Source organism: Squalius cephalus, assembly GCF_949319135.1.
Source record: "Squalius cephalus genome assembly, chromosome: 5".
Lineage (NCBI taxonomy): Eukaryota > Metazoa > Chordata > Actinopteri > Cypriniformes > Leuciscidae > Squalius > Squalius cephalus.
This window is the reverse complement of record NC_137126.1, coordinates 17041944-17068172: the sequence shown is the minus strand read 5'-3', so window position 1 is coordinate 17068172 and position 26229 is coordinate 17041944. Positions and strand designations below refer to the sequence as shown.

General features: G+C 37.4%; 1 protein-coding gene across 1 annotated transcript in view; it reads right to left on the bottom strand.

Annotated features, from left to right (window-relative positions):
- Window positions 1-26229, bottom strand: part of rgs3b (regulator of G protein signaling 3b) — a 49559-nt gene that overhangs the window by 21300 nt on the left and 2030 nt on the right. Inside the window, exons 2-15 of the mRNA XM_079872060.1 lie at window positions 26028-26207; window positions 25495-25661; window positions 14962-15012; window positions 13905-13963; window positions 13425-13519; window positions 13029-13097; window positions 12661-12721; window positions 11348-11438; window positions 9599-9666; window positions 3860-3941; window positions 2996-3101; window positions 2135-2504; window positions 1999-2047; window positions 1319-1569 (exon numbers count right to left, since the gene is read on the bottom strand). Of these exons, the coding sequence (XP_079728186.1) occupies window positions 1319-1569; window positions 1999-2047; window positions 2135-2504; window positions 2996-3101; window positions 3860-3941; window positions 9599-9666; window positions 11348-11438; window positions 12661-12721; window positions 13029-13097; window positions 13425-13519; window positions 13905-13963; window positions 14962-15012; window positions 25495-25661; window positions 26028-26207 (1699 nt within the window). The remainder of the gene's footprint in view (window positions 1-1318; window positions 1570-1998; window positions 2048-2134; window positions 2505-2995; window positions 3102-3859; window positions 3942-9598; window positions 9667-11347; window positions 11439-12660; window positions 12722-13028; window positions 13098-13424; window positions 13520-13904; window positions 13964-14961; window positions 15013-25494; window positions 25662-26027; window positions 26208-26229) is intronic.

The following is a 26229-nucleotide window of genomic DNA, read 5'->3' as shown; positions in this document are numbered from 1 at the left end:
TATACTTGTGAGCAGCACATATGAGGTGTTTCTGGATGTTTCTCCCTCATATCTGCTTCGAGGTCTTGATTGTGGCATTTATTTGAGGTATAGAATCCATTATTCCTATAATTCTTTTGTCTTATATGAATTTAATAAAGAACTCTGTCTCGTATTCTGTCCAAACATACCGCGTCATCTACGTCAGGTGACCTGTAAATGCGCAAAAACTGTTTCCATTGCAGTTTTGCGAAATATAACTTTTTCGAATTGCCAGAAAAACCACCTCATGCGAGCGTAAAATCTTTTTTGCGATAAATGGGAGTTTTTGCGAAATTGACGTGTTTCCATTGGGCGTAGTTTCAATTCGCAATTTCAATTTGCGCAATTTGAAGGGTAATGGAAACGCGGCTATTGTTACACTGTACTTATACGCATTTATGTACTAAGTAATATTAAGTAACTGCATGTACTTACTATAGGGTTAGGATTAGGGTTTGGTTTAGGGTTAGTTGCATGTAATAATGCATAATTTATAGTTATTATTATAGTAACTACATGTAACATTTGTAACAATGACACTGTAAAATAAAGTGTTACCATAAATTATTACAGAATTTTCATTTTTGGATGAACTATGCCTTTAAGTCAGCCAATATATGGTTGCAGGTATCTGACCCTGACATATACTCCAACTAAAACTATTACTATTTTAGTACTAGTTTGTACTATTCAAACGCACATAACTATAGAACCAATTCTTAATGCGCATGTGAACACCATCAGCGTTTATCACAGGTTCGCTTTTAAAGCCTATGTAGAGAGAATGGTGTCGTCTTAGCGGCCCCTAATTTAATAACAAATGATAGTTGCGATATATTAATGTCAATCAAAACTAACCTTAGCTAGAAAATAACTTTATTAAAGAACCACTATAAAGCCAAAACAATCTCTATTACCTTAAATTATAGGTTTATCTCTATAAAGCTGCTTTGAAACAATCTACATTGTTAAAAGCGCTATATAAATGAGGATGACTTGACTTGACTTGACTAAAACTATTTTATGCAATATGTTCATGACCTCATATTAATTGAGAAAATACATGTAATATGCAGAAATTCATACCTCACACGTATAAAAAAAATACTCTTACTTCAACATTCAGATTTTAAATTGTTTATGATTGATTCATTGTTTATGAACAAATTCTCTTTGTCTACCCAAAATCTGTTTCAAACCCATTTCAATTAATGAGCCATTGTTCACTATTGGTAAGATAAACCATAGATAAGGATTGCATAAAAAACTGGGAAAAATAAATAGATACTGAACGTACCTGAACAAAAACAGGGAAGATGAGAATCTTAGGGGCCAGACTGACATATGTGCCATAGTTGGAGTGAGGCAGGTGGGACTGGACGATGGTGCAGTTCTGGTAGTTGGCAAAGCTCTGTCTGTAGGATGAGGGAGGCATTGTTGTGGTCTTACTGCTCATAGACCTGCACAAGGTGGCTTGTGCGTGCAGCCCGCCATCCTGCAGGTAGTCTGGGCTCTGCTGCAGTCCTCTGCTAGTCTGATAGATTCTTCCTATGAGAAGAAATAGAAAGAAATATCATTAAACACTCACAAAAAGTACCAAAATGTAAGTTTTCAAAATGTACAACATTATCAATGCCTTTACTGTCAATGTCCTTAATTATTAATTTATATCAATTCATATTAACTAAAAAATGTATATTAATAATAAAATAAGAAAATCTTACTGCTCCCAAACTATTAATATGTATGATTATGAATATGTTAATCATTCTCTGCCATGGTATGTCAATATGCCTGACGGTAATGCCATCTGTCCTAACGGCTCGTAATGACTGTGCTTGTACAATTTTTATGCTTCTTTCGAAAAGAGCATATGCAGCAATTTCACATTTCAAACTGATCTGAGACCAGCCATCATCAAATCTTAACCTAAACATGTAAAACACAAACAGAAAAGCTTCTCATAGGCCGTCTTACCTAGAGTTCCCAGTGTGCCATTGGAGTCAGAGTACACTGGCTGCAATATCTGCAACATAAAACATTTACAAAAGAGACATATTACCCCAGCCATCAGTCGGAATGAATAAGAATGCACATGCTTTCAGATTCCAACCTGGTTTCCAGGGCTGACAGGGGAGAGGATGATGTAGTTGTCGCCATTTGATGATGTCACACGGGTACCTTTGAGGGTCTGGGTGCGTGTTTTGTAGTCATTTTCTTCTCGTTTGCCAGTCCAAGACCACAATGACTCTCCTACTCCGTTTCCTGCGTTATCAGGGCCACTTCCTTTTTTACGACGACCCTGTTTGTGATTGGTGGGTCGAGAGAGTAAAGGTGGGGTTTTGCTTTGTGTCTTTGCAGTTGAAGATTGAGAATCAAATCCGGAGGGTTTGTAGGAAGGTCTGTGGATAAGCCCCTCGTAGTAAGGCTTCATAATAGGCACTGTCCTCCATACCACCACTGTGATCTCATTTCGACAATTCCTTCAGGAAGAAAGATAAGTTTAACAATAATGCATAAATGGATTTAAAAAGAACCATAAAAGAACCATTAAAGAGATGAAAATTCTAATCATAATTTATTCACCCATATGTCATTCCAAACCTGTTTGTCTTTCTTTCTTCTGTGGAACATAAAAGAAGATATTTTGAAGAATGGTAGTAACCAAACAATTTCGGTTCCCATTGCATTTATTTAATTATTTTTTGTCCTTACAATGGAAGTCAATGGGAACTGAAACTGTTCAGTTACCAACATTCTTCAAAATATATTTTTTTTGTGTTTCACAGAAGAAAGAAAGTCATAGAGGTTTGTAATGACATGAGGGTATGTAATTGATGACAGAATTTTCTAACTTAACCTTTAATTCCACTAAGCCCTTTACCTCATTAAACTATTACCATTAAAGAATCAGAAGTGAAATTGTTGTGAAACATGTGACTACAAAATGAACACCAAAAACATCCCTACGCACCTGATGGCATGAGCCAGGTCCACACACTTCCAGTGTTCAACCGGCTGGCCGTTCAGCTGCAATACTGTGTCCAGCTGCTGTAAGCCTGCCTGGTGAGCTGGACCACCTAAAAAAAAATAGACAAAGACACTCAAGATCATAAATCACAGTTAAATAAAGTATGCTCATTAATTTTTTTTTTTTTTTTTACAAATGACATCTCTTCAATGTCTTTTTTCTCCTAGAAAGCCATTAGATTAAATGCAGGGCAAATGGAGAATAAATAAAAAATAACAAAATAACACTGGTATTTTGGTAAATCTCAGAATAAAGTATGCAATTCATCAGTCAGATATTTCATTACAAATTCAAACATTTCTAATTAAATTCCACAAAGATGTCCCATTTGTTTCTATTTTCTTTGTCTTTTTAAATTAGAAATGTACCATTTACTGTCAGAAAGAAAAGTGTCCCTTTAGAGGTACTAGAGCTAGTCACTGGGGTAGTACCATTAAAGGGACAACTTTGTTATGTATCTAACCCTTAAAGGTGCATTGTACCTTAGAGTAGGGTTATGTACCCTTAAGGCACTGATATGCATCTTTTTTCTGAGAGTGTGGCAATACCATGATATTTAAGAACCTTGATTAGCACTATGTTCTATGATTACTTCTCATTAGGAATTTAAAGAGGGACATCTGAGACAAAGTTGATACTCAAATGAAACAATTAAGAATCCCATAATGTCTCCTGCGCAACGAATGAGCAACTTTTGAGCAGTACAATATTACTCTGGGTACAATTTTATAATAATTAAAAAGCTAATTATGAGCAAAATTTGAAAAATTATATTGATATTGATATATCTTGAGTGTTTAAAATTACCTGGATCAACAGCCTGGACCCGTACAGGTGAATCAGAGCAGATGGTGAAGCCAAAACCATCTTTTCCTCTCAAAATGGTCACCTGTGAAAGAGAACATACATTTATTTATTTTTTCTCCAGAAGTAAAGACATTTATAATTTACAAAAGATTTATATTTCAAATAAATGCTGTACTTTTGAACTTTCAAAGAATTCTGAAAAAAATATCATGGTTTCCACTAAAATGTTAAGCAGCACAACTGTTTTCAACATTGATAATAATAATAATAATAATAATAATAATAATAATAACTGTTGTAAAACAATTAAAAAAAAATCTTGAGCACTAAACACTTTGGAATCAATTACATTAACACAAGAAAAAGACTGGAGCCATGAATCAAAAGTTGGGGTTGACTTTCAAGTTCAATTAAATGAAAGTCATTAATATATAGCATTCCTGGAAGAAAAAAAAAAAAACTACCCCGAGTGATACGTCTTTTAAACAGACTGAAATGAAAGTGACCTCAACCTTTACAGAACATTCAGGAAGACAAACTATCCACAGTACGAGTACAGTGTAAGGCCCCACAGTAGCCGGGTCAGAGAGTGTGTCTGAGTGTGAGTGTGAGTGTGAGTGTGAGTGTGTGTGTGTGTGTGTGTGTGTGTGTGTGTGCTAGAAACAAACATCCCCCCGGAGTGCCACTGTACCCCAGAAGCACGAAGACTGAAATGCCACAGCACCAAAGAGTCAGGGATATTAAAAACTACAAGCTGAGAAATTAGTCAGGGTTGCTGGGTGATCAGGAGGCTTTTCTTTTTCCCTGGCAAGAAAAGGAAACGACGGGGGGAGAAAACTGCCATGGCACTGACAAACAGCAGAGACAGAATATTTGGACAGTAGAAGTTCAAAATGTCAACAGAACCTGGAGCCAAACTAAATAGGAAATGTTGAAGGGGAGGGGGGAGCGTCTCACATTTAACATGACATTGACCGCACAACAACAAAGAGGCTTGTTTAGGGAGGGAGAGAGAATAAAAAGAGAAAAAGTGATGACAGCTTTAGTACTTTCTCTGCCGTTCCTCTTTTCTCCTCTGGGTCGACGTGGTCGCCCTCGTTATAAGCCCCATTAATTGCTGTGATGAAATAATTATCCACATCAAACTCCACTGAAACAGTTTTCCCTTTTCCACTGTTCCTGTTTGTTGGAACACTCACCTGTGTGATCAGTGTAGTCAAAGTATTGGCAGTACTGAATGAAGACTAGCTCTAGTTATGAGAATAATCATGCTTTACACCATAATCCAGTTTAAAATGATGAGCAGAAATGTTCTGTCCATCATTAAATGGAGTTTTAAGCAAAAGTTCAAGAGGGTGAGCCGATAACCTGATTTCATGAGGTAGTTTCCCAGTTTCCTAACAATTCACACACACAAAAAAGTAAATATGTCCTGGTTTAGGCTGTTAAGCTCACTAACTAAGTACCCTCAATGTTCTAGCTACCATCTTTGGTACTGTTTGCGGTTTTCAATAAGGAAAACTGTTTGTCCATTAAAATTGATTTGCTGATATCTTCATCTTCATAAAGTCATGCAATTTATTTGGTTAATATTATATTATCAATTACATTTTTATGGGTTTATGATATTTATAGGTTTCAGGATATATGATTCTAATGCTAAATGTATTAAATGCCTTTAAATGTACATGTAGGCTAAATGTCAAAATTAACAAATAACTGTTATTTATTACAATAAAACATTATTATATTATATTATATTATATTATTATTTTATATTATATTATTACACGGCTCTGTGGAATACTTCATTCTGATTGGTCAATCGCGCCATCCAGCGGTATATTATTCCCCAATAACAACCGCTGAAAACAGATAACAGAGGCTCATCCGGGTTAATGGAGTCAGCAGTGCTATACGCTTGCTAGGAATATTTTTTCCATGTGGAAGTTTTGCGTTTGGTGAGCTAATAATCATTAAAACTCAGTCAAATCAATATTTTGTGTAGAGTTATTCAATTATATCATCCAGTATTGTGGACTCGCTCTCTCTTGTTTCAAGTCAAGTCAAGTCAAGTCATCTTCATTTATATAGCGCTTTTAACAGTGTAGATTGTTCCAAAGCAGCTTTACATTGATAATAGGAAAATAAAGTAACAGAGATTGTTTTGGCTTTATAGCAGCTCTACAATATAAGTTATTGTCCAGCTAAAGTTAGTTTTGATTTATTCACTTCCGTCGCAACGATCATTAGTTATTAACTTAGGGGCCGCTAACACGACACCGTTTTAACAGAAAACTCTTAAGTTCTTTCTGCGCAAACTTTCAAAAATGCGAACCAGTGAGAACGCTGATGGCGTGCACATGTATATTACGAGTTCAGTCTATAGGTATGCGTGTTTGAATATATGTGCGCAGGCGTGTAATCCTTCCCTACAAACCAACCCTCAACAAACTACTTGTCTGGCCTTAAAATTTATAATACAGAATTTTTATCACTTCCTCGTAGCCACGCGAACCGGAATTATCCTTCAGAGGGGAGAGGTTGTTACCGCAGAATAAACTCCTGCAAGGAGTTTCATACAAACCCAGCTGCTGCCATTTTGCGACGATTGACAATTGAACTTGCCGCGCTAGCAATTTCTCTCCGCGGAAGCTTTGCATTTAAAGAGCTAATAAAAAATATAAACTCAAATCAATATTTTGAGACTAATTATTTACTTACGTGGCAAGTAGCCGTGTAATAAGTGGAATAATGTACATCCAGACCTCACTGTGGCCTCATCACCCTGTCAGGGGTTTATTCTGAGATAACAACCGGCTGGATGTACATTTTCCCTTACTTATATCATATTATTATGGTTTTGTGACTTATAGATTTATGATCATTTTGAGTTAAACAATTTATAAATACATTTGTTATTATTTATTTTTATGTTCTTTGCATTTGTTTAATTCAAAAGAAGACTAAATAAAACAGGACAAAGGTGATGGTTAAAACATGCTAACAGTGTTATAATGCATCAACTAATCTATCAGGCACTTTTTTCTCATTTCAGTTAGATAAACATTTTGTCCCATTGTTTTTCCTATCATTATTACAGGCAAGCATGGATGGCACTTCCAACAAAATCACATAGACACCCTCCACCCCTCGACTTAAAAATCCGGTCATCTATTCATCAAGTCCTGTCAATCACAGCACAAAGATATATAGTGGCTGCTTACCTCACTCATGTGACTACTCATCCGGCATCCCTCCTAACCTTATATTTCTAATATTTCTACCATATATTGATTTCATTGATTAAGTTGTCCGTCCCAGCTGAGCTTGTGCATGAGCGTTTCCATTACGCACAGCAAACCAAATCTGTTTAACCTCATCATTCTCAAGGATCAACCCATATAAAATAATGGAAAGGTTTGAACTCTTACTACTACTTTAGCTGAGGCTTTTATCCAAAGCCACTTACAGTGCCAATCTGGAGAAACCTGGGGTTAAGTGCCTTGCCCGGCGGTGAACGCTCATTGCGAAGTTCAAGCCTTTAACCAGCCCGGATCTTTAAACTTTAGGCTAAACCACCACACTCTGAACTCAAACATTAAAAAAATAAATAAAATTACGCAACGCATCTATCCGAGACCAAACATGCCATAGCGGTTCAATACCAGTAACAATAACAATACAACCAAAGTAGAAAAACAAAAGAACAAACCTGTGGCAAGTTTCGTTCGATGCAGAGCCGGCATAACCCGTGGATTGTATGCATCGCTCACCACATATACGTCCACCTACATCTACGGCACTCTTTTCTGTGACTTAAATAAAAGTAAAGTCACACAGGTGATGCTGCTTCCCTTCGCTGTCGCTCTAGTGCGGCTATGCATGCCCACTCATGGGAACTGCTCTGAGCAGAAGAATGACAGGAAACCACCTTCCACCCCCCCAGTCAGTGGCCAGGCAGTATGTCTGCACTCGATAAGCCAACATGTTTCCTGAGTAGCTCTCAACAGTAGTGGCTGAACTCACTCTCTCTGCGCAGTGAGATGGAGCTCACTCAGATAGGCTTGATTTAGTGTAAACACAAACATGCATTATGAGCCAGAAACATTAAAGTGCGCACAATGTTTGTTTAATGAGAAGCTGGACAAGCATAGGCTGACAGACGTGGAGGACGTCCAACCCTTGCACAACACCTAGATTCACGAAAACAGTGCTGAAATTTCCGAAATGCATTATTTCGATATACACTCAAGCAGGTTCTGTGCAAAACCAACACAATAATTTCACCAAATCACCATAATCCATAGTTTGTTTATCTCTTACATCACCCTATTACTGATGTTCCAGATAAAACCAGTTAACGCTAATAAGAAATCCCTGGAAGGTCAAAAGTGAAATCTGAAAAATGGATTTTCGGGAAGAGAGGAAGGAAGTGGAAGAATGATTAGCTGAATATTTGACCGGCCTCCACATAAAAATGCAGGGAACCAGCAAGAGTGTCAGTGGAGCGGGAATCAAACAGGGATAAATCATAAACACTGTGCGGGATTGGGCTTCCTATTGCAGCCACTTTGTTGGCTTTTCCCGTTTCCCAGCTTTGTTTGAGGAGAACAGAGCAGCGGAGAATAGTCCTGGGAAAAGTTGCTCGCTGAAGTGGATGGGAGGGTTTAATGAGCAAGTATGTGTGTGTCGCACATATCCAAAAGTACATCCATACACCTCCTCATATTTCTACTGTCTGTCACATTAGAGCGCACCACAGAGAAACATGTATTCCCAAGCTGATGGAGTAACATTTCCGAAGGCTAAAAAACACTTCTGACTGCATGCAGCATCATTAGTTCTTTCAGTTGTTGTTAGCTTAGCATAAGTCTTCAATGATAGTTTCTAACACAAAGCTATTTACTCCAAACAAACCAGCAATAGCAGAGGAATTGTGTTTAAAAAACAGTATTGTTAACTAAAAATAAAAAATAAAGCTTTAATATAATATATATATAATATATATATATATATATATATATATATATATATATATATATATATATATATATATATAAAAATGAAAATTTGAAATCTTGATAAAAAATAAGTTGAAGTAGAAGTGCTAAAATTAATAAAACTAAAACTGAAATAATGTAAATAGAAATAAATAAAAAAAAACGAATTAAAATGGCAAATGCACATAAACAAAACTACTAAAACATAAACTAAAATTAAAACACATTTCAAAGCCCTGTGCAAATCTAAACTCATCAACTGGTTGGTTTAGAGGCACTAAAGAATCTTGATAATTCCGGGGGAACTGTAATAAAACTGTAAAACTGAAAACTGTAATATATTCATAAAATTTCAAATTTCTGTCTACTTAAGAATATTTATGAAACATTACCTGTCAGGATCTACAATATTTTCAAATATTTTTCAACCTTTTTTTCATACAAACTACACAACATTTAAAATTCCAACAAAATATAAAATGTAAGAATCCATAAATCCTGAATGACATCCTACACTGTAAAAAGTGGGAAAAAAAATATTTCTATCTGATTGGAGAATTAAAATTAAGTAACATTTAATACAAATATTTTGTCTTTAACAATAAAATTTAATTAATTTAGTCAATTAATGTTACATCACATAAAGCAAATTTTAAGTTAGAAATGCAAGCCTACAAAAAATAAACATTAGAAATTAAATTAAAAATTCAAATGTTATTTTATGAATTAGACTTACTGTAAATGACTGCATGTTCTCTGGACTTGTGGTCTTGGGTCCAGCTTCATAGTTGGATGCAGCAGATTCTGAAAGATACACAAGAGAGTCCCACGAGTCCCAACCAGACAGACTGCTCTTTGAGTACATCTTAGCCCTGGATAGAAATCTCTCTACTCCAGAACTCGTTCAGAAAGAGGACAGCAGAATCCGGTCAATGCTATCTGCAGGCTTCAGCTAAAGTGAGTGTGTCTACACCATGAGAGATGAACTCAACCTGAATCCCTTTGACACAGAGCCGACTGCCCCAGAACAGAGAGAGAGAGAAAGAAATCTACTACCCTAAAAGCGTTACCCCCACCCCGACATCCAGCGACAGGCTCCCCCACTTTGTTACCATAGAGATTACGCTCCCAGGAAGCAATGCCTTTTTAAACATTCTTCATGAAAACAGCATTCAAGAGGGACACAATACAGCTGGCTCTCTCTATTAAAGTCAGCCCAGTGCCTTGACTCAAGCCCCCCTTCTCTCTCTCTCTCTCTCTCTCTCTCTCTTTCTCTCTCTCTGTCTTGATCTCTCTCCTCCTACACCTCTCTCTCTCTCTCTAATCAAACTTAATCTCATCTGAATTTCTCTGACGGCACACGAGTCACTCTGTCCCAGGAGCAAAATCGCTCATTTTGTAAGCAATAATTAAGATGATCTCTTACAGGCAATGGAACAAAAGAATGCCTTCGCATTTAAATATTACATGTTTTTTTCATCGCTAAGTTCCCTAGGAGCGGCAGTGGGAGGGAGAGAAGATCCCTAAAGTGGATTTAAACTAACTTAGACACACTATGACGCTTTAGCCTTTTATTTCTCATCTAATTCCAGTGGCTCATCACAGTGCACAATGTGTCAGCCCAACTGGCCCTTGGCTCTTTGTTACGGCTCTCCGCGGGGATGCTGTACGTTTCAACACCGAGCCCTTTATATCCCTCCTAGAAGTGCAGGCAATTCTTGTTCATTTAACATAGTGTTTGGTGAGAAGTAAAACAAGCAAATTCCATTTAGACTCAGGGATTGGGATACAAAAGTACCTTTCGCTGCAAGGAGCTTGTTTGGTAGTAGCAATGTCAAGAATAAACATGTCCTCCTCATATTTCTACTGTCAGTCACATTAGTGTGCAGAGCAGCTTTTATTCCAAAGCTGATGGAGTCACATCTCTGATATGGCTGAAAAAACTCCTTTGACTACAAGCAGCAACAGCGACTTTAGCCGTTACAGCTGTTAGCTTAGCGTAAATCTTTAAAAAAATACTTTCTAACGCTACAGCCAGGCCTCTGTTATCGTCTGATCTGCTGTTGTTTGAACTTAAAAATTATTGCCTGGACAACTAACTGAAATAAAAGTTTAAATTACAGAACTAAACAAACTAAAATTAAAACACATTTCAAAGCCCTGTGCAAATCTAAACTCATCAATTGGTTGGTTTAGAGGCACTAAAGAATCTTGATAATAAATATTATTTATAAATAAAACATATAACTAAAATTCCATGTAGACTTGTAGGGATTTGAATACAAAACTAACTTTCGCTACAGAAAGCTTGTTTGGTTGAAGCAATGCCAAAAACATCTGTTATCATCTGATCCGCTGTTGCTGAGGAAAAACTGTCATGTGGAATTTGTCCGTCGTCATTGCTAAAGGCTATCAGATAGTGGTTATGATCCAGATGCAAAAAAAAAAAAACAGAAAAAGAGAGAGAAACGGCATTTAATCTCACCAGCGGTCGGTCTGATGCGACGTGAGGCCACTTTCAGATGTTTGCTCCTGCCCAGCTCCTCTCCCAGGAGATAATACCAACCTCTGATCTCCTGTCAGCAAAAAATGTGAATAATACAATTACACATAGAAAGCCATGGGAAGAAGATGCTCTTTCCTTCGCCAGGTTTCACATTTGTAATATCTGTTGACTTGTAAATGCATCCCTCATAGGGACAGTATTAAAATGAGGCCCTGTGGTTTGTCTGCAGCGCACTGTCGTGTGTCTGTGTGTAGGTTTTTGAGACCTTTGTAGCTGTAAACAGCTGATGCCCATTTTACTCTACCACTCAGCCAGATGGCATTGTGTTATGTAAAACATCCATCGGGCTTGATCTAATTTTTCCTAAAATATCACCCTCCGAGAAAGGATTTACTGTCTTAACACATGAGTATAAAACTCTTGAATTTGACAACGGGACATAATGTAAAGGAACAGGGATCTCAGGTGGGATATCTCTTGTTTTATCGTGCAGGCGAGCATGCAGAATAAAGTCACTATGCCAGCATGTTTGCGGTATGTTGCTTTTGGTAATTGTAGGTCATTTTTCAAGCCTCAATGAACAGTCCCGTCGCCGCTTCCCCCACTGTGTAATTAGATGATGGTGTGGAGGAAATGCTTTGACAAGAGGAGAATGAAATGAAGAGGAACATTTCGTTAGATAAATATAAAATTATATCTTTCTTAAAGAAAGTCAAACCTAAGTGGTGTTACAATGAAAGAACATTTTGGTTTTTATATATTCTGCATTAATTAGGTCAAAAGAGACAGTAAAGACATTTATAATGTCACTAAATTAAATATATTAAAATTGAAAACAGTCATTTTAAATAAAAAAAAATACTTTTTAAGGGTACTTTTTATACATAGGCTTTTGTACTTTTATCTACATAAAATATACAATGTGTTTATGTATATATGCCTTTTTTTGGTTTCATTGTTTTTTTTATTAATGTATGAGTGGTGGGAGAAAAAACAAACACACACACAAAGAAAAAACAATAACCATTGCACTACTGTAAATTGTAGCCTATGTAACCTCTTAAAGCATGAATCAATGTTCTGTCATATTGGTAAAAATAAAAATCCAAATGATTTTCAAAGCACTAGACTGGGTAAAATCGCTATGGGTAAATGTTAACAACAGGATATTCCCCTAACAATGGATTGGAGCAAACGCACACCTTTTGGAGGTGCAGGTTAGAGAAAAAAACTTCATAAAGGCAAAAAAGTGAGTGTGCAGTTCCATTTTGCTTTTACAACAGGATATTTACCTTAGTTGAGGTGATGAGGGAGTGGACACCAAAACTCATACAGCCCAGGAAGTCACTGCGCCTGTGGACAAAATCAAACACTCTAAAACACAACAACAGGCGGGAATTTTTGAACTCCTGATAATGTCATGATGATATTCATTCAGTTAACCCTACTTAGATCAAGTTCACTGCCCTGTGACACCGCTGGTGTAGAAAAACCAACCAATAACATATTGATTTTGTACTGAGTGAATGTGGTTTTTGCAGCATGAAGATAAAATACATACAGGAATAATTGTACTTATGGTAAAAATATAATTAGCCTTTATCTACAACTGTATTAATGTAGAAAATCAACATATGAGTGAAAAAGGGTAAGGTCCTACCTGGAAGTTCGATTGCGATTCCACACTGTTAACAACAACCTCTTCTTCTGATCGTCTTCATCCACATCTCTGCAACATAAATGCGACACTTCAAAAGCTCATTCATCAATGTCCAGCTTCATCCAAAAACACAATGGCCTTCTCCTCCAAAGACTTGAAAAAGACAGCCTTTCTTTCAGCTAACAAGAGAGAGCCAGGAGACCCAGCCCTAAAGTCTCTGTTGAAAAGACTGATTGAGATAGAGGCTGTCAGACAAGGTGTTAGAGAGCACGTGAGGCTTAGCATAAATTATTCTACTATAAGATAACACGACTCTCTTCCACTTCCTCTTTTTAAACACAATATTACAAGTGCTCGGTCGGTAGCGAACAATAAACCTCTAAAAGAATCACTCACAACATAAACGTCTCATTGAAAACAGGACTCTTGCAGTCTAGAACAGTCCTGGTCTTCCATCGCTTGCTGTGGTCCACATCTGGAGCAATGCAAATCTGGAATAAATAATCTATTAAGTGCACTATTTTAACATTGCTAGCGGATATATTCACCATTTTCAGAGGGAAAATCAATCAGCACTTGAATCAGGAATTGAGTGGACAGCTGCCAACACAACTGATGCTTTCTCATGCCTGAAACCTGTTCAGGCTGACATGAAAACGGGTTCATTTCAAGGGCAGACATCCACAGAGGATTATGCGACAAATAATGACAAAAATAATAACACATCATCACCAACAGGGAACGGGAAAGTTACTGCTGTGTCTCTGCTGAGAGAAAAATAGGTTTGACTTATTTTATGAGGCTCGCAGTCACATCACCTCATGTGTCAAAATACGGCCTGCACAAAACTCAGATTGCATATGTCAAAATGCCCACCTTTACATATGAGTCACATGGTCTGTACTCTCTTCCCATGAGTCCTCTGGCCTCTAAAACTTTAAAGAAAAAAACATGATAGCATGATTAAAAAATGCTGTAACTGAATTGAAATGCTGTAAAAATCAGTAATTAAATTATCATTTAATTAATTATGAACAGTGTTGGGGGTAACGCAATACAATAATTAGAGTTATGTAATCAGATTACTTTTTCAAGTAACTAGTAAAGTAACGCATTACTTTTAAATTTACAAGAAAACATCTGAGTTATTTTTTCAAATATGTAACGCAATTTACTTTGTTATCCCATTTATTGACTGGCACCTTTCCTGTCCACAAGTTGAGAGAAATCAGGAGTAAGGTGCATAGACTTTGTGTGTGCTGCCTAAATGCGGTTATTGTAGTTCTAGACTAATTCGAGCATGCATTTACTCATCTCTCTTGCACAAAAACAGATTGAGTATTCCTCAAAATGAATAAAACAGTGAAATGCAAACTTTGGATAATACATAAACCTGCAATAATTAAAATTAACTAAAAATAATAATTAAAAATAATAACAAAAATATGTTAAATTACACAAAATATACTTTATGTATTTAATCTCACTTTATTAATCAGTGTCTTTGCTGCTGACCTTCAATGATCCAATTCAACCATACTAATAAGTAAAAATCTACAGTATAGACATGAATTTAATTTCCTTTAGCCTGAGGCTTATTCATTTCACTTTTGGTGTGAAAGGGCCTTTTTTGTTATTAAAAAAACTAACAAGCAAGCCCAGCCCAGATGAGAAAAAGTAATGTAAAAGTAATATAACGCAAAGCTTTACATAAAAAGTAACTAAGTATGCAATTAGTTACTTTTTAGGGAGTAACACAATATTGTAACACATTACTTTAAAAAGTAACCCCAACACTGTTTATGAATGTATGAAAGAAAGTTTCCTGTATTAAATAAGTGCAAGCACAACCACATGTTGATCTTATATTAATCAAACAAACTGTTAAACTTCAAAAGTACAAAGTACAAAATCTGTTCACAATGATGCTTACTTTGAACATAGAGCCACCCACTTCCCGGAGTAACTATCAGTTTGAGTTGACCTATGGTCAATGGGGGAAAAAATTATACACAGACACAGCATAATACAACTAATAATAATATTGACTTTTTGACTTTTTTTAAATTAGCTATAAATCAATAAATAAATAATCGTTCAAAAGTTTGGTGTCAGTAAATGTTATGCTTTATGCTCACCTTTATTTTTACACCTTTAAAGGCTGCCTTTATTTTATTACAAAACAGTAAAAGCATTGTGAAATATTATTACAATATAAACATCTAGGTTACTAATTTAACCCCTGTTCCCTGAAGAAGGGAACTGAGACGTTTTGTCAGAAGTGAACTGATGAATTGGGATCTCGCCTGAGAGCCTGCCTGTAGGGAGGTAACATGTGGAGTTACACATATGGACTGACCGTTATGGCAGTGCTACATATGGAAGGTCTCTGTGGTAGATCCAGCCTAGCTTGGGTGAAGTCAATACCAGCAGAGACAGCAGAGCGGGCTCTGCCAAGGGAAAGGCACGGGCTCACCGACAGGGAAGCAGTACCGTGGAAGAATACACATGTGGGATCACCCGTAGGGGAATCACAACACATGGGCTTTTCTGACCTATTCTAGGCCTTCACCTTCTGGGCATACACACGAGAGCTAGACCTAGTGTCGGACTCCTCCACCACGTCTGAGTGCCAAGGGTGCTGTAGGAACTCCATCCAGGGTTCGCCAGGTGGGGAACTCACCTGTGGAGCAGATAAGCACACGTATTCCATCCTAGGAGGGGAGTGGCGCTGCAAACGAGGCACCAAGCGGGTCCTCCCAATTACTAGCTATTCGTAGCCAGTATACACGGAGATTATAAAACCTTGCAAACATGTTAGGTGTCCCCAAGCCCGCATCTTTACACATGTCTGTCAGCGAGGGAGCGTGCACCAATGCCCAGGAAAAGGCAACACTCCGAGTGGAGTGAGCACCCCACCCCACCCCAACATGCCTGGACACTTGCTTTAGGGGAACTCCTGCCCATAGAAAAGCATGGTCTGACCATGGGCTGAAGGTCTGGCAACAGGCTGGTGTGATTGCCACCCTGTGTGTACCGCATTACCATGCCCATCTCAGGACTCGGCCGTGTAGCCAGTGCTGAAGCGGTCTCATAAGAAGCAACTTGAGCGGCGTGATTGTGGCTGCGGATGCCATATGCCCCAGGAGTCTCTGAAACAATTTCAGTGGAACCGCCATCCTGCCCTTGAATGAATTTAGGCAGTTTAGCACTAACTGAGCATGCTTGTTCGTTAGTTCAGATTGCGAAAACCGTGCTCCCTCAGAGGACCTCCACAACCTTTGTGAAGACGCAAGGTGACAGGGACAGTCCGAAGGGGAGGACCTTTACTGACATGCCCGTCCCTCAAACGAAAACCGTAAAAAGGTCTGCGTCGAGGGAGAATCGAGACATGAAAGTATGTGTCCTTCAGGTTGATTGATGCAAACCAATCTTGGGGACGAAGCCACGCCGGAGCGCTTGCTTCTTTTTTTTTTTTTTACCACAGGGGGACGGACAGTGCTTTGGCCTGGTAGACTTGCAGGGTGGCCATCACATGCAGGTGGCCTGTCCAGCAGCACTGTAAGCCTTAGCAGCCAGAGCTGCTGTTGTCTCACAGGGGTCTCAGGCAGTCTGCACTGCAGCGTGTGAAATACTCTTTTAGGAGAACTGCATGAATCCAAAGATAGCTCTTTTAGAAGCGACCACCACTGGCGCGCCATCACACCAACACTCTCTGAAGAGCTTCTTCCTGGTTCGTTGTACACACTCGAACAATAAGCTTGAATGGGTGAGTTCAGCATGCTTCCATTCAAACCCGCTTTGTGGGGTGTGGTTCGCAATGCAAATATCACTCGCCAATGTCCATTGGCATGTTTTGTTTACACTCGAAGGTGATTGGGCTCTCAAGCGAGATCCCAATTCGTCAGTTCACTAGTGGCTGACTGATAGGGAACATCTGTTATCTATTTTAAAATATGTTTGGTAACAATTTACAATGTTTCATTTGTTAACATTAGTTAACTACATTAGTTAGCATGGGTTAAGAATGAACAATACTCCTAGAGCATTTATTAATCTTAGTTAATGTTAAAGGGAATTATTTTTTCAGAGACCTTTCCAGGACAGAACAGTTTTAATAATTCAAGGTTTTCCATGACTGTGGATACATGGGAAATAACTTTTAAATTCACTGTAGTCTTTTTCATAAAAACATCCACGCATGTGGACCAGAAAACCTGTCACGAATTTACAGGTGTAATGGCAAGTCCAAATTAGTAGAGCATACCATATGAGTCAAAAATCCTGACGCAGCAGCTAGTGTTACGTTTCTGTTTAACTAATATGTTCACTGACACACATATTTCCTCCAGACCTGCAGCAAAGCCTGGCCATCAGATACACTACACAACACTGTGTCATATGCAGTCAAACAAAACTAAGTCTTTATCAGCTAGATCAATGGTTCTCACACTGTGATCCGTGGACCATTGCGGGTCCGTGAAAGACTTAAAGTGGTCCACAAATTGACTGAATGATTATATTTAAAAAAATACTAAAGTAGAAAACAGTTATTTTAAATTGTAATAATATTTCACAATATTACTGTTTTTACTGTATTTTTGATCATATAAATTCAAACTTGGTGAATTTATTCTTTTTAAAAACATTTCAAATAACTTACCAACACCAAACTTTTGAGCTAACATTTGGCTCATTCCATTTCATTTGCAAAAACTCTCATGCTAATTTCAATAAAAAAATATGAATCTTTAAAAGTGAGGCAATTTCAGATGGGTATAAACTTAGGATACTTTACTAAGGTAATTATTTACGCATTTTTGAAATGTTATTTAAGCTTCTGACAATATCCACACACACAGCAGCTCAATAAAGACTCACCATGAGTTTGTAAAAGAAAAGATGATCTCTGCCACTGTCTTAAACAGCTCAGTCTCACTTTCTGTGCCTTCTGACAGTCCATGTTATAGTACAACCACAGTTTGACTGATTTTAAAAATGTCCCAAATTGCATGCATCACACATGAATTGTCAGAAATCTAGTAAATTAATTCAGATGTGATGCCTAACAGCTATTCAAGAGCTTAACTGCCACTATGCATATGTTGCCACTGGAGGATAAAGAACAGCAGGAGAAAACAAGCATAAATTTCAACCGCCTTTCATTTTGAATAGCTGATAAGACAGGACGAGCTATGATTGGTCAGAGAGCAGCATAGACCATGTGAAAGGGGGTGTGTGGAGGGAGGAACTGGAGGAAGGGAAAGTCCACCTGCTGTCCTATAAACAAAACCTTTGACTGGAGTTGCCCTTCGTGCTGATCTGAGATCAGTTGCATCATGGTTTCTCTTAATATATATATATATATATTTGGAACAACAACAAAAAAAACGTAAAAACAGTACACAAACTCTTAGATCTGCTGAGCAATGAGCTCACCATGGACTTTGACTCAAAAAAACATAGACAAAACTTTATATAACTCCAGCTAAAAAATACAAATGTGTCTTTTTCTTTTTTAATAGAAAATCACACTCTAGGAAAAAAATCTGAAATACATGATTGTTCTTGAAAAACAATAAAAGCAGTATTAAGGTGAAGCCTTTGTTCTTGTCTGTTAAAGGACTTTAATCTTTGTGAGTCATTCATTGACACAACAGGAAATCAAACAGTCAGAGCTTCATTAATTCCTGGATGAAACTACCTTTCTCCAAAGGTTAAATCTTTATTTCACAAGTTTTACTGTAGAACACAAGGGAAATAAGAATAGTGACTTGGTGCTAGTTGTGTAATCATGCTGACCAACTCCCTGATGTAGCCATCATGTGGCTGTGAATAGTAAACATCCCTCTGCAAGAGCAAAACCATGTTGATTGCATAAAGCATGGTGTTAAGCTTTGTTCCCTGGTCTCCTTGCATGGGAGAGCCATGGAAAATGCATGCAACTCAACATCGACACAGACAAAAATTACAATAAACAGATGGCGCAGAACAAGCAGGATTTTTAGTCAAATGAATTCAGCCATTATCTCATTCCAAATAAATTAATTTAAAACAAATCTTGTAATCTGTGAGGGATGGTTAAATGTATTAACTTTCCAAAAGCCCCAAAGCTTTGCTGTGGTGTAATATATATATATATATTTTAGGGATGCAACAACACAGTTAGCCCACGGTTCAATACATACCTCGGTTTTTTAACCACGGTTTTCGGTTCGGTTCGGTTCTGATGGCTTGACACATAAGAGTGTTTTTTTTTTTTGTTATTCTATGCTTAGGCAATAGGAACAGTAAGAGGTTAAGGAGAAAAAAATAAAAACGATTTATTGCAATACTCCTTTATTTTACTTAAAAGCTAAGAAAAGTCCATTAGTTCCTAGTGTATTGTATAATATACAATTAACACTTACATCTCACAGCTGCTGGTAGCCCATGTACAAACTGGGGAACATAAATTCCTACTTTTTGAAAATAAACATACACGTGAAGTTAGTAAACATAAATTGACCATTTCATATAAACATATTTGTGCCTTCAGACAGTGATATTGCTGGGTGACGGCGCCGCAGATGTGCAGTCATGTTGGAAGTGTTTCCGTTTGAGTAGGCTACACGTGTAAAACAATGCTTGCACACAGTAATTTTTTTGTTTACCGTTTTTTCTTCGTCGGCATTATACTCAACGGCAAAACCGAAATGTCCCCACACCACGGATTTGAAAGACGCCGGCGCTTCCTTGTACTGTAGCCTCACTTCACCGCCGCTCGCCATGTTAAAGTGTGGAATGATGGTTAAGCACCCCTAAACTTAGAGCATAGTGATTGAATATTTACTCGCGGGGAGGAGTTTCCTCATCTCAGCTCGTAGACTTACAGGCACACACAAACAGTCAATTCGGAGAGAAATAAAACGCACATAAATTATTCAAACGTAAAACCGAAAAAACCGCAATTCACCTGCGCGTATTGAACCGTGGATGTCGTACCGAACGGTTCAATATTATATTGAGAATTGTGGCATCCCTAATATATATATATATATATATATATATAAAATATATATACATATATATATATATATATATATATATATATATATATATATATATATATATATATATATATATATATATACATACACACACACACTCACCTAAAGGATTATTAGGAACACCTGTTCAATTTCTCATTAATGCAATTATCTAATCAACCAATCACATGGCAGTTGCTTCAATGCATTTAGGGGTGTGGTCCTGGTCAAGACAATCTCCTGAACTCCAAACTGAATGTCAGAATGGGAAAGAAAGGTGATTTAAGCAATTTTGAGCGTGGCATGTTGTTGGTGCCAGACGGGCCGGTCTGAGTATTTCACAATCTGCTCAGTTACTGGGATTTTCACGCACAACCATTTCTAGGGTTTACAAAGAATGGTGTGAAAAGGGAAAAACATCCAGTATGCGGCAGTCCTGTGGGCGAAAATGCCTTGTTGATGCTAGAGGTCAGAGGAGAATGGGCCGACTGATTCAAGCTGATAGAAGAGCAACTTTGACTGAAATAACCACTCGTTACAACCGAGGTATGCAGCAAAGCATTTGTGAAGCCACACCACGCACAACCTTGAGGAGGATGGGCTACAACAGCAGAAGACCCCACCGGGTACCACTCATCTCCACTACAAACAGGAAAAAGAGGCTACAATTTGCACGAGTTCACCTTGAAGACTGGAAAAATGTTGCCTGGTCTGATGAGTCTCGATTTCTGTTGAGACATTCAGATGGTAGAGTCAGAATTTGGTGTAAACAGAATGAGAACATGGATCCATCATGCCTTGTTACCACTGTGCAGGCTGGTGGTGGTGGTGTAATGGTGTGGGGGATGTTTTCTTGGCACACTTTAGGCCCCTTAGTGCCAATTGGGCATCGTTTAAATGCCACGGCCTACCTGAGCATTGTTTCTGACCATGTCCATCCCTTTATGACCACCATGTACCCATCCTCTGATGGCTACTTCCAGCAGAATAATGCACCATGTCACAAAGCTCGAATCATTTCAAATTGGTTTCTTGAACATGACAATGAGTTCACTGTACTAAAATGGCCCCCACAGTCACCAGATCTCAACCCAATAGAGCATCTTTGGGATGTGGTGGAACGGGAGCTTCGTGCCCTGGATGTGCATCCCACAAATCTCCATCAACTGCAAGATGCTATCCTATCAATATGGGCCAACATTTCTAAAGAATGCTTTCAGCACCTTGTTGAATCAATGCCACGTAGAATTAAGGCAGTTCTGAAGGCGAAAGGGGGTCAAACACAGTATTAGTATGGTGTTCCTAATAATCCTTTAGGTGAGTGTATATACCGGAGGGCACTCCACATCAGACTATTGTCATTCCTCACAAACTACATTTCCCATAACTAACTGCCCGGACTCATCATCCCTGATTGCATCCACCTGTGTCTCATTACCTTGTCAGTCTCAGCCTATGTACACTTAAACCATGTACACTCATTCATTCTCTGCGAAGTCTTGTATGTAGGCTGCATTTCTGAGCATTTCTCTGGTTCCATGTATTTTGGTTTTTGGACTCTCTGTCTGCCTTTGGATTACCCATTTGCTTTGTTCCCAACTTTGTGTGTTTTGTTGGTTTGGACTGCCTACCTGTGTTTTGACCTGTTGCCTGTACATTGGATTACATCTGGATTGCCCCATTATTAAAAGCTGCATTTGGATCTCAACCTTGTCTCAGAGCAGTTCGTAACAATTTGATTAAAAATACAAAAAAACAGTAATATTGTGAAATATTATTACAATTTAAAACAGCTGATTTATATGTGTGTATGGTTTAAGTGTAATTTATTCCTGTGACCAAAGCTAAATTTTCAGCATCATTACTCAAGTTTTTTTTTTATCAAATATGCAGCCTTGGTGAGAGGAAGAGACTTTTAAAAAACATTAAAAATCTTACAGATCCAAATCTTTTGTCATTGTCTTTGTCCTTCTAACAGTTAAGGGGATTTCCCATGAGAGTGCTAGTCGGTGCATTTGTAAGTTATGTCTTATAAGGTGTTGTTTAAAGTAAAAACAACATCCTTGTTTACATCCTTGTTTCAGTCCCTTTCAACACAAAAGTATTTGCTACTTACTCACTCATAAAGACAGTCTTTGCAGCCATATAATGGCGCAACAGTGTAACTTTCACTGAAGTCAAACTCACAATCACTAACAGACCCTTCCACAATACCAAATACGGCATGTTATTTAAATAAAATATTATTACTTCTTGTAAGTGTACTGTTTCAATAGTACTTGTGACTAAATTGGCCCACTTTTTAGAGCATAAAAGCTTACTTTTAAGTATACTTTAAATGTAACGGTAGTAAATTTTGAGTACACAACTAGTTTACAAATAAGTTTTTTGTTTGTACTGCAACTATACTACAAGTGAACTTATAGGAATATAGATAGTTTACTAGTCAAAATAAATAAAGCACATTTTTTTAGTGTATGAAAGTACACTTCCATGAAAACATAGATAGCTGGAAAATTCAGTCAATGGTGGGGAATGAGTAGATTTGAAGTAAATTCCTTTGTACACTACCAGTGGCCTAGCCTACACAAAAATTCTGATACTCAGAATTAGGAACATATCTGTTTTCTTTACAATGTAGGTTTATAAGACAGTACGTAAAACTGTGAAAAAAGTATTTAATAGGCTACTCAATTAAAAGAGTCAACACAGCTACAAGCCAATTATACTTACAGTATTATCTCGATCAAAAGATTGAGTACAAGTAGTCCAAATATACTAAGACTTTTCTGTCAGTATAAGTCAAGTATAATTAGTAGACTCAAAGTATACTTATTTTTAGTTTGAAAGAAGTATACTAATAGCACACTTGAATAAACTTCTTTTTCGCAAGGGCTCACATCTCCAAAAACGTCTAAACAAATTGTCAAATAGGCGCTATATTTATATATCACAAGTCACATATTTGAGGTCTAAATAACTACATTCTCATAAACTCTTAAAGGTCCCATTCCATGGATTATTTTAATTATTTTATAATGTTTCCAGGGGTGCCCTTATAATGTTAGTATGTTTTTTAGATCAAAAATTGTTATAATTTAGAAATAAAAGGCATATTTCCTAGCCTGATTTCATTCCCTGGTTTGAACACTCTGTTTGAAGGGGCGTGTCTGCTGTGAGACTTCAGTGTAAACGCCCACTGCTGTGATTGGCTGACATGCTTGCATATGAAATATCTGGCATTACATGTGGAACTATCTGGAAAACTTTTACTATTACAGCTATTATACGTTTTTACTATTACAGCTATCGGGATTAACGAATCGTGAGAAGTTTTTTAAGTATTTAGATCTATTCCCATCACATAAAAGGTTGCAGTGATGAGCATTGAGCAGATAACAGTCTGTTGATCGCGTGAAAGATCTTATCATTGCAACGCAGTTTCTGCGCTCTCACTAATGATTTCACCAATGCAAACATGAGGTATATAAATACAGTAAGAGATTCGTTGTGCAGTGTAACAGCGTCATTGATTTCATAACGAGTTTTGGCAAGTGTCCAGATAAACTCGCGCTGTGTGATTGACAGCTTGGGCGATTGGAAAGGGATTGTTCTTTGATCGCTTTCTGTATATTAATCACAGTTTAAGTAAGATTATTTTCATCCTACTAAGAGAAACGATGTGAAGTTGATCGCTACTTCCATAGTAAATCACTACTTACCGCTTGCTGGAATATAGTTGAAATTATAGGGTGGTGATGGCGCAGTGGATAAGACACATGCCTTTGGTGTGAGAGACCCGGGTTCGAATCCACTGTGAGACACCAATGTGTCCCTGAGCAAGACACTTAACCCCTAGTTGCTCCAGAGGCGTGCGACCTCTGACATGTATAGCAATTGTAAGTCGCTTTGGATAAAAGCGTCAGCTAAATGAATAAATGTAAATGTAAATTGCCCCCTTTGTCAGTATGAAACGCTGAGAGAAGTCTGCTTGATATTATTCCAGGTTAGAAAAACAGTCCGTGGTGAAATGGACAGAGCAAACTAACAACTTCGAATTAAACTTTTGCGGTATCCGATTATAGATAAACATCAACCACGTCTGTTGACATTTCGCCATCAATACGCCTGTGTTCCTGTGGGCGGTGGTTACGGTTCTAGTGACATCATTAAAGAAGGAAGTAGAGGGGTGTAGTCCAATCCAGCCGTTTTTTGTAGTCAACTTCTGTTAAATAAAATATCTCGCTTGGCATTGAACTTTGAGCTTTATAATTTTACAGATATTATTTATACTCTAACAACAACATTACACACTAACTAAAGTTTGAAACATGGGATCACATAGAACGGGACCTTTAAAACTACATTCCTTGACACAATAACACTAGAATTTGTAAAATTATGGTGGTTTGCTCATCCGCCATGACACTCGCTGTGAAAATGTTGCAAGCGGAGTGATACAAATGGTGAAACGGTTCCCATGGTAATACTGGTAGAAAATCGCTTGGCTGGAAAAGGCTCTCAGCCAATCAGATTCAACAACCTGAATGAACTGTTGTATTTATTTATTTAATCAAAACTACAGTAAAAACAGTGTTAATGTGAGATATAATTACAATTTAAAGTAGCTGGTTTCTATTTTAATATATTGTAAATAATTTATTCTTGTGATGGCAAAGATGAATTTTTCAGCACCAGTCTTCAGTGTCACATGATCCTTCAGAAATCATTCTAATATGCTGATTTGGTGCTCAAGAAATATTTCTTACGATTTTTAACATTGAAAACAGTTGTGCCGCTTAATACTTCTGTGGAAAGCATGATACATTTATATTTCAGGATTCTTTTATAAATAAAAAAGTTCAAAATAACAGCATTTATTTGAAATAGAAATCTTTTGTAACATTATAAAGACCTTTACTGTTACTTTTAATCAATTTAATGCATCCTTTCTGAATAAATGTATTTATTTATTTCAAAATCTTACTGATTGCAAATTTTGAAAGGTAGTGTACAATTTTTAATTTTTTTTTAAAGTCTGTGGACAGATATACAACATATAGGATTTGATTAAAAAATATTGTATACTTTTTAAAACGATTTCATAGTATATTAATAATCTGTTTTTGAAAAAGCAAATAATGTTTATTGAAGCCATTAATTAAAGTTATTATACAATTTTACAGTCTGGATGGGGGTCCCTGAGTCTTGTAAAGATTGAATACCCCATGAATTATTTCTTTGTGCAGAAGGAAACTGTTTCTTCAAAGAAAGATTGGCTTGGTCTTAGCATTTCAATTCTGCCATCTAGTGGCACACGGTGCACAATGTCAGTGAATGTTTAATTATCCTCACATCTTCATCAGAATGGTCTGGAAACAACTAAGCTAAATTCTGGATGAGTTAGTTAATATGTAATGAGATAAATAATCACTTACCTTTTCCTTCAAAACCAGACGGGTGAATTTTCCTCCTCTTTTTGCGAGCAGGTTCTGTATTGTTCTGTACAGCAGTTTTGACCACTGAAGCCACTTTAACTTGAGCTGATGAACTTTGGCTAACAGCTTTCCCCCAGTTCCTCTCAGCAGGCCTTCCAGCATTGAGACTGCAGGAATTGCAGGATGAAACAACAATTTGAAGAAAATGAGAAAAACTCCATCAGCATCAAATGTGACACATTTTACATGAATAGGTGTATGAGCTCAGCTGTAGTCTGCAAAATTCATGCTATTTGCTTTATATATTTAATATTACTTTGTGACTGTTAATATAGTTAAATTATTAATAATTGCTAACATGAATAATAACCAGGCATCATGCATTATTCCACTGGGTTGATGTAACAGCTAATCAGTAGACGGTGGGCAAGGTTGAAAGGTTTTTTTTATATATGGTCACGCTGCATTAAACAAAAGCGTTCCATCCATGTGCATTTTATGTGTTTATGTCACAAGACACAGAGGTTCTTTACTTTTCCTGCTGGCTTGCAGCCAATGGCCTTTTGTCCCTGACAGATTTGATGTGTCGCACTGAAGATCTCCTCTCTCTGCTGTTTGTGTGCCTGGTTCCTTCCCTACATGGCTTCTTTGTTGACGGTCCCTTGGGAAGCAATGGATCCTGTAGCCCGATGGATTCCCTGTGAAGTCTCTTCCTATAGGCACAGCCAGAGGAGT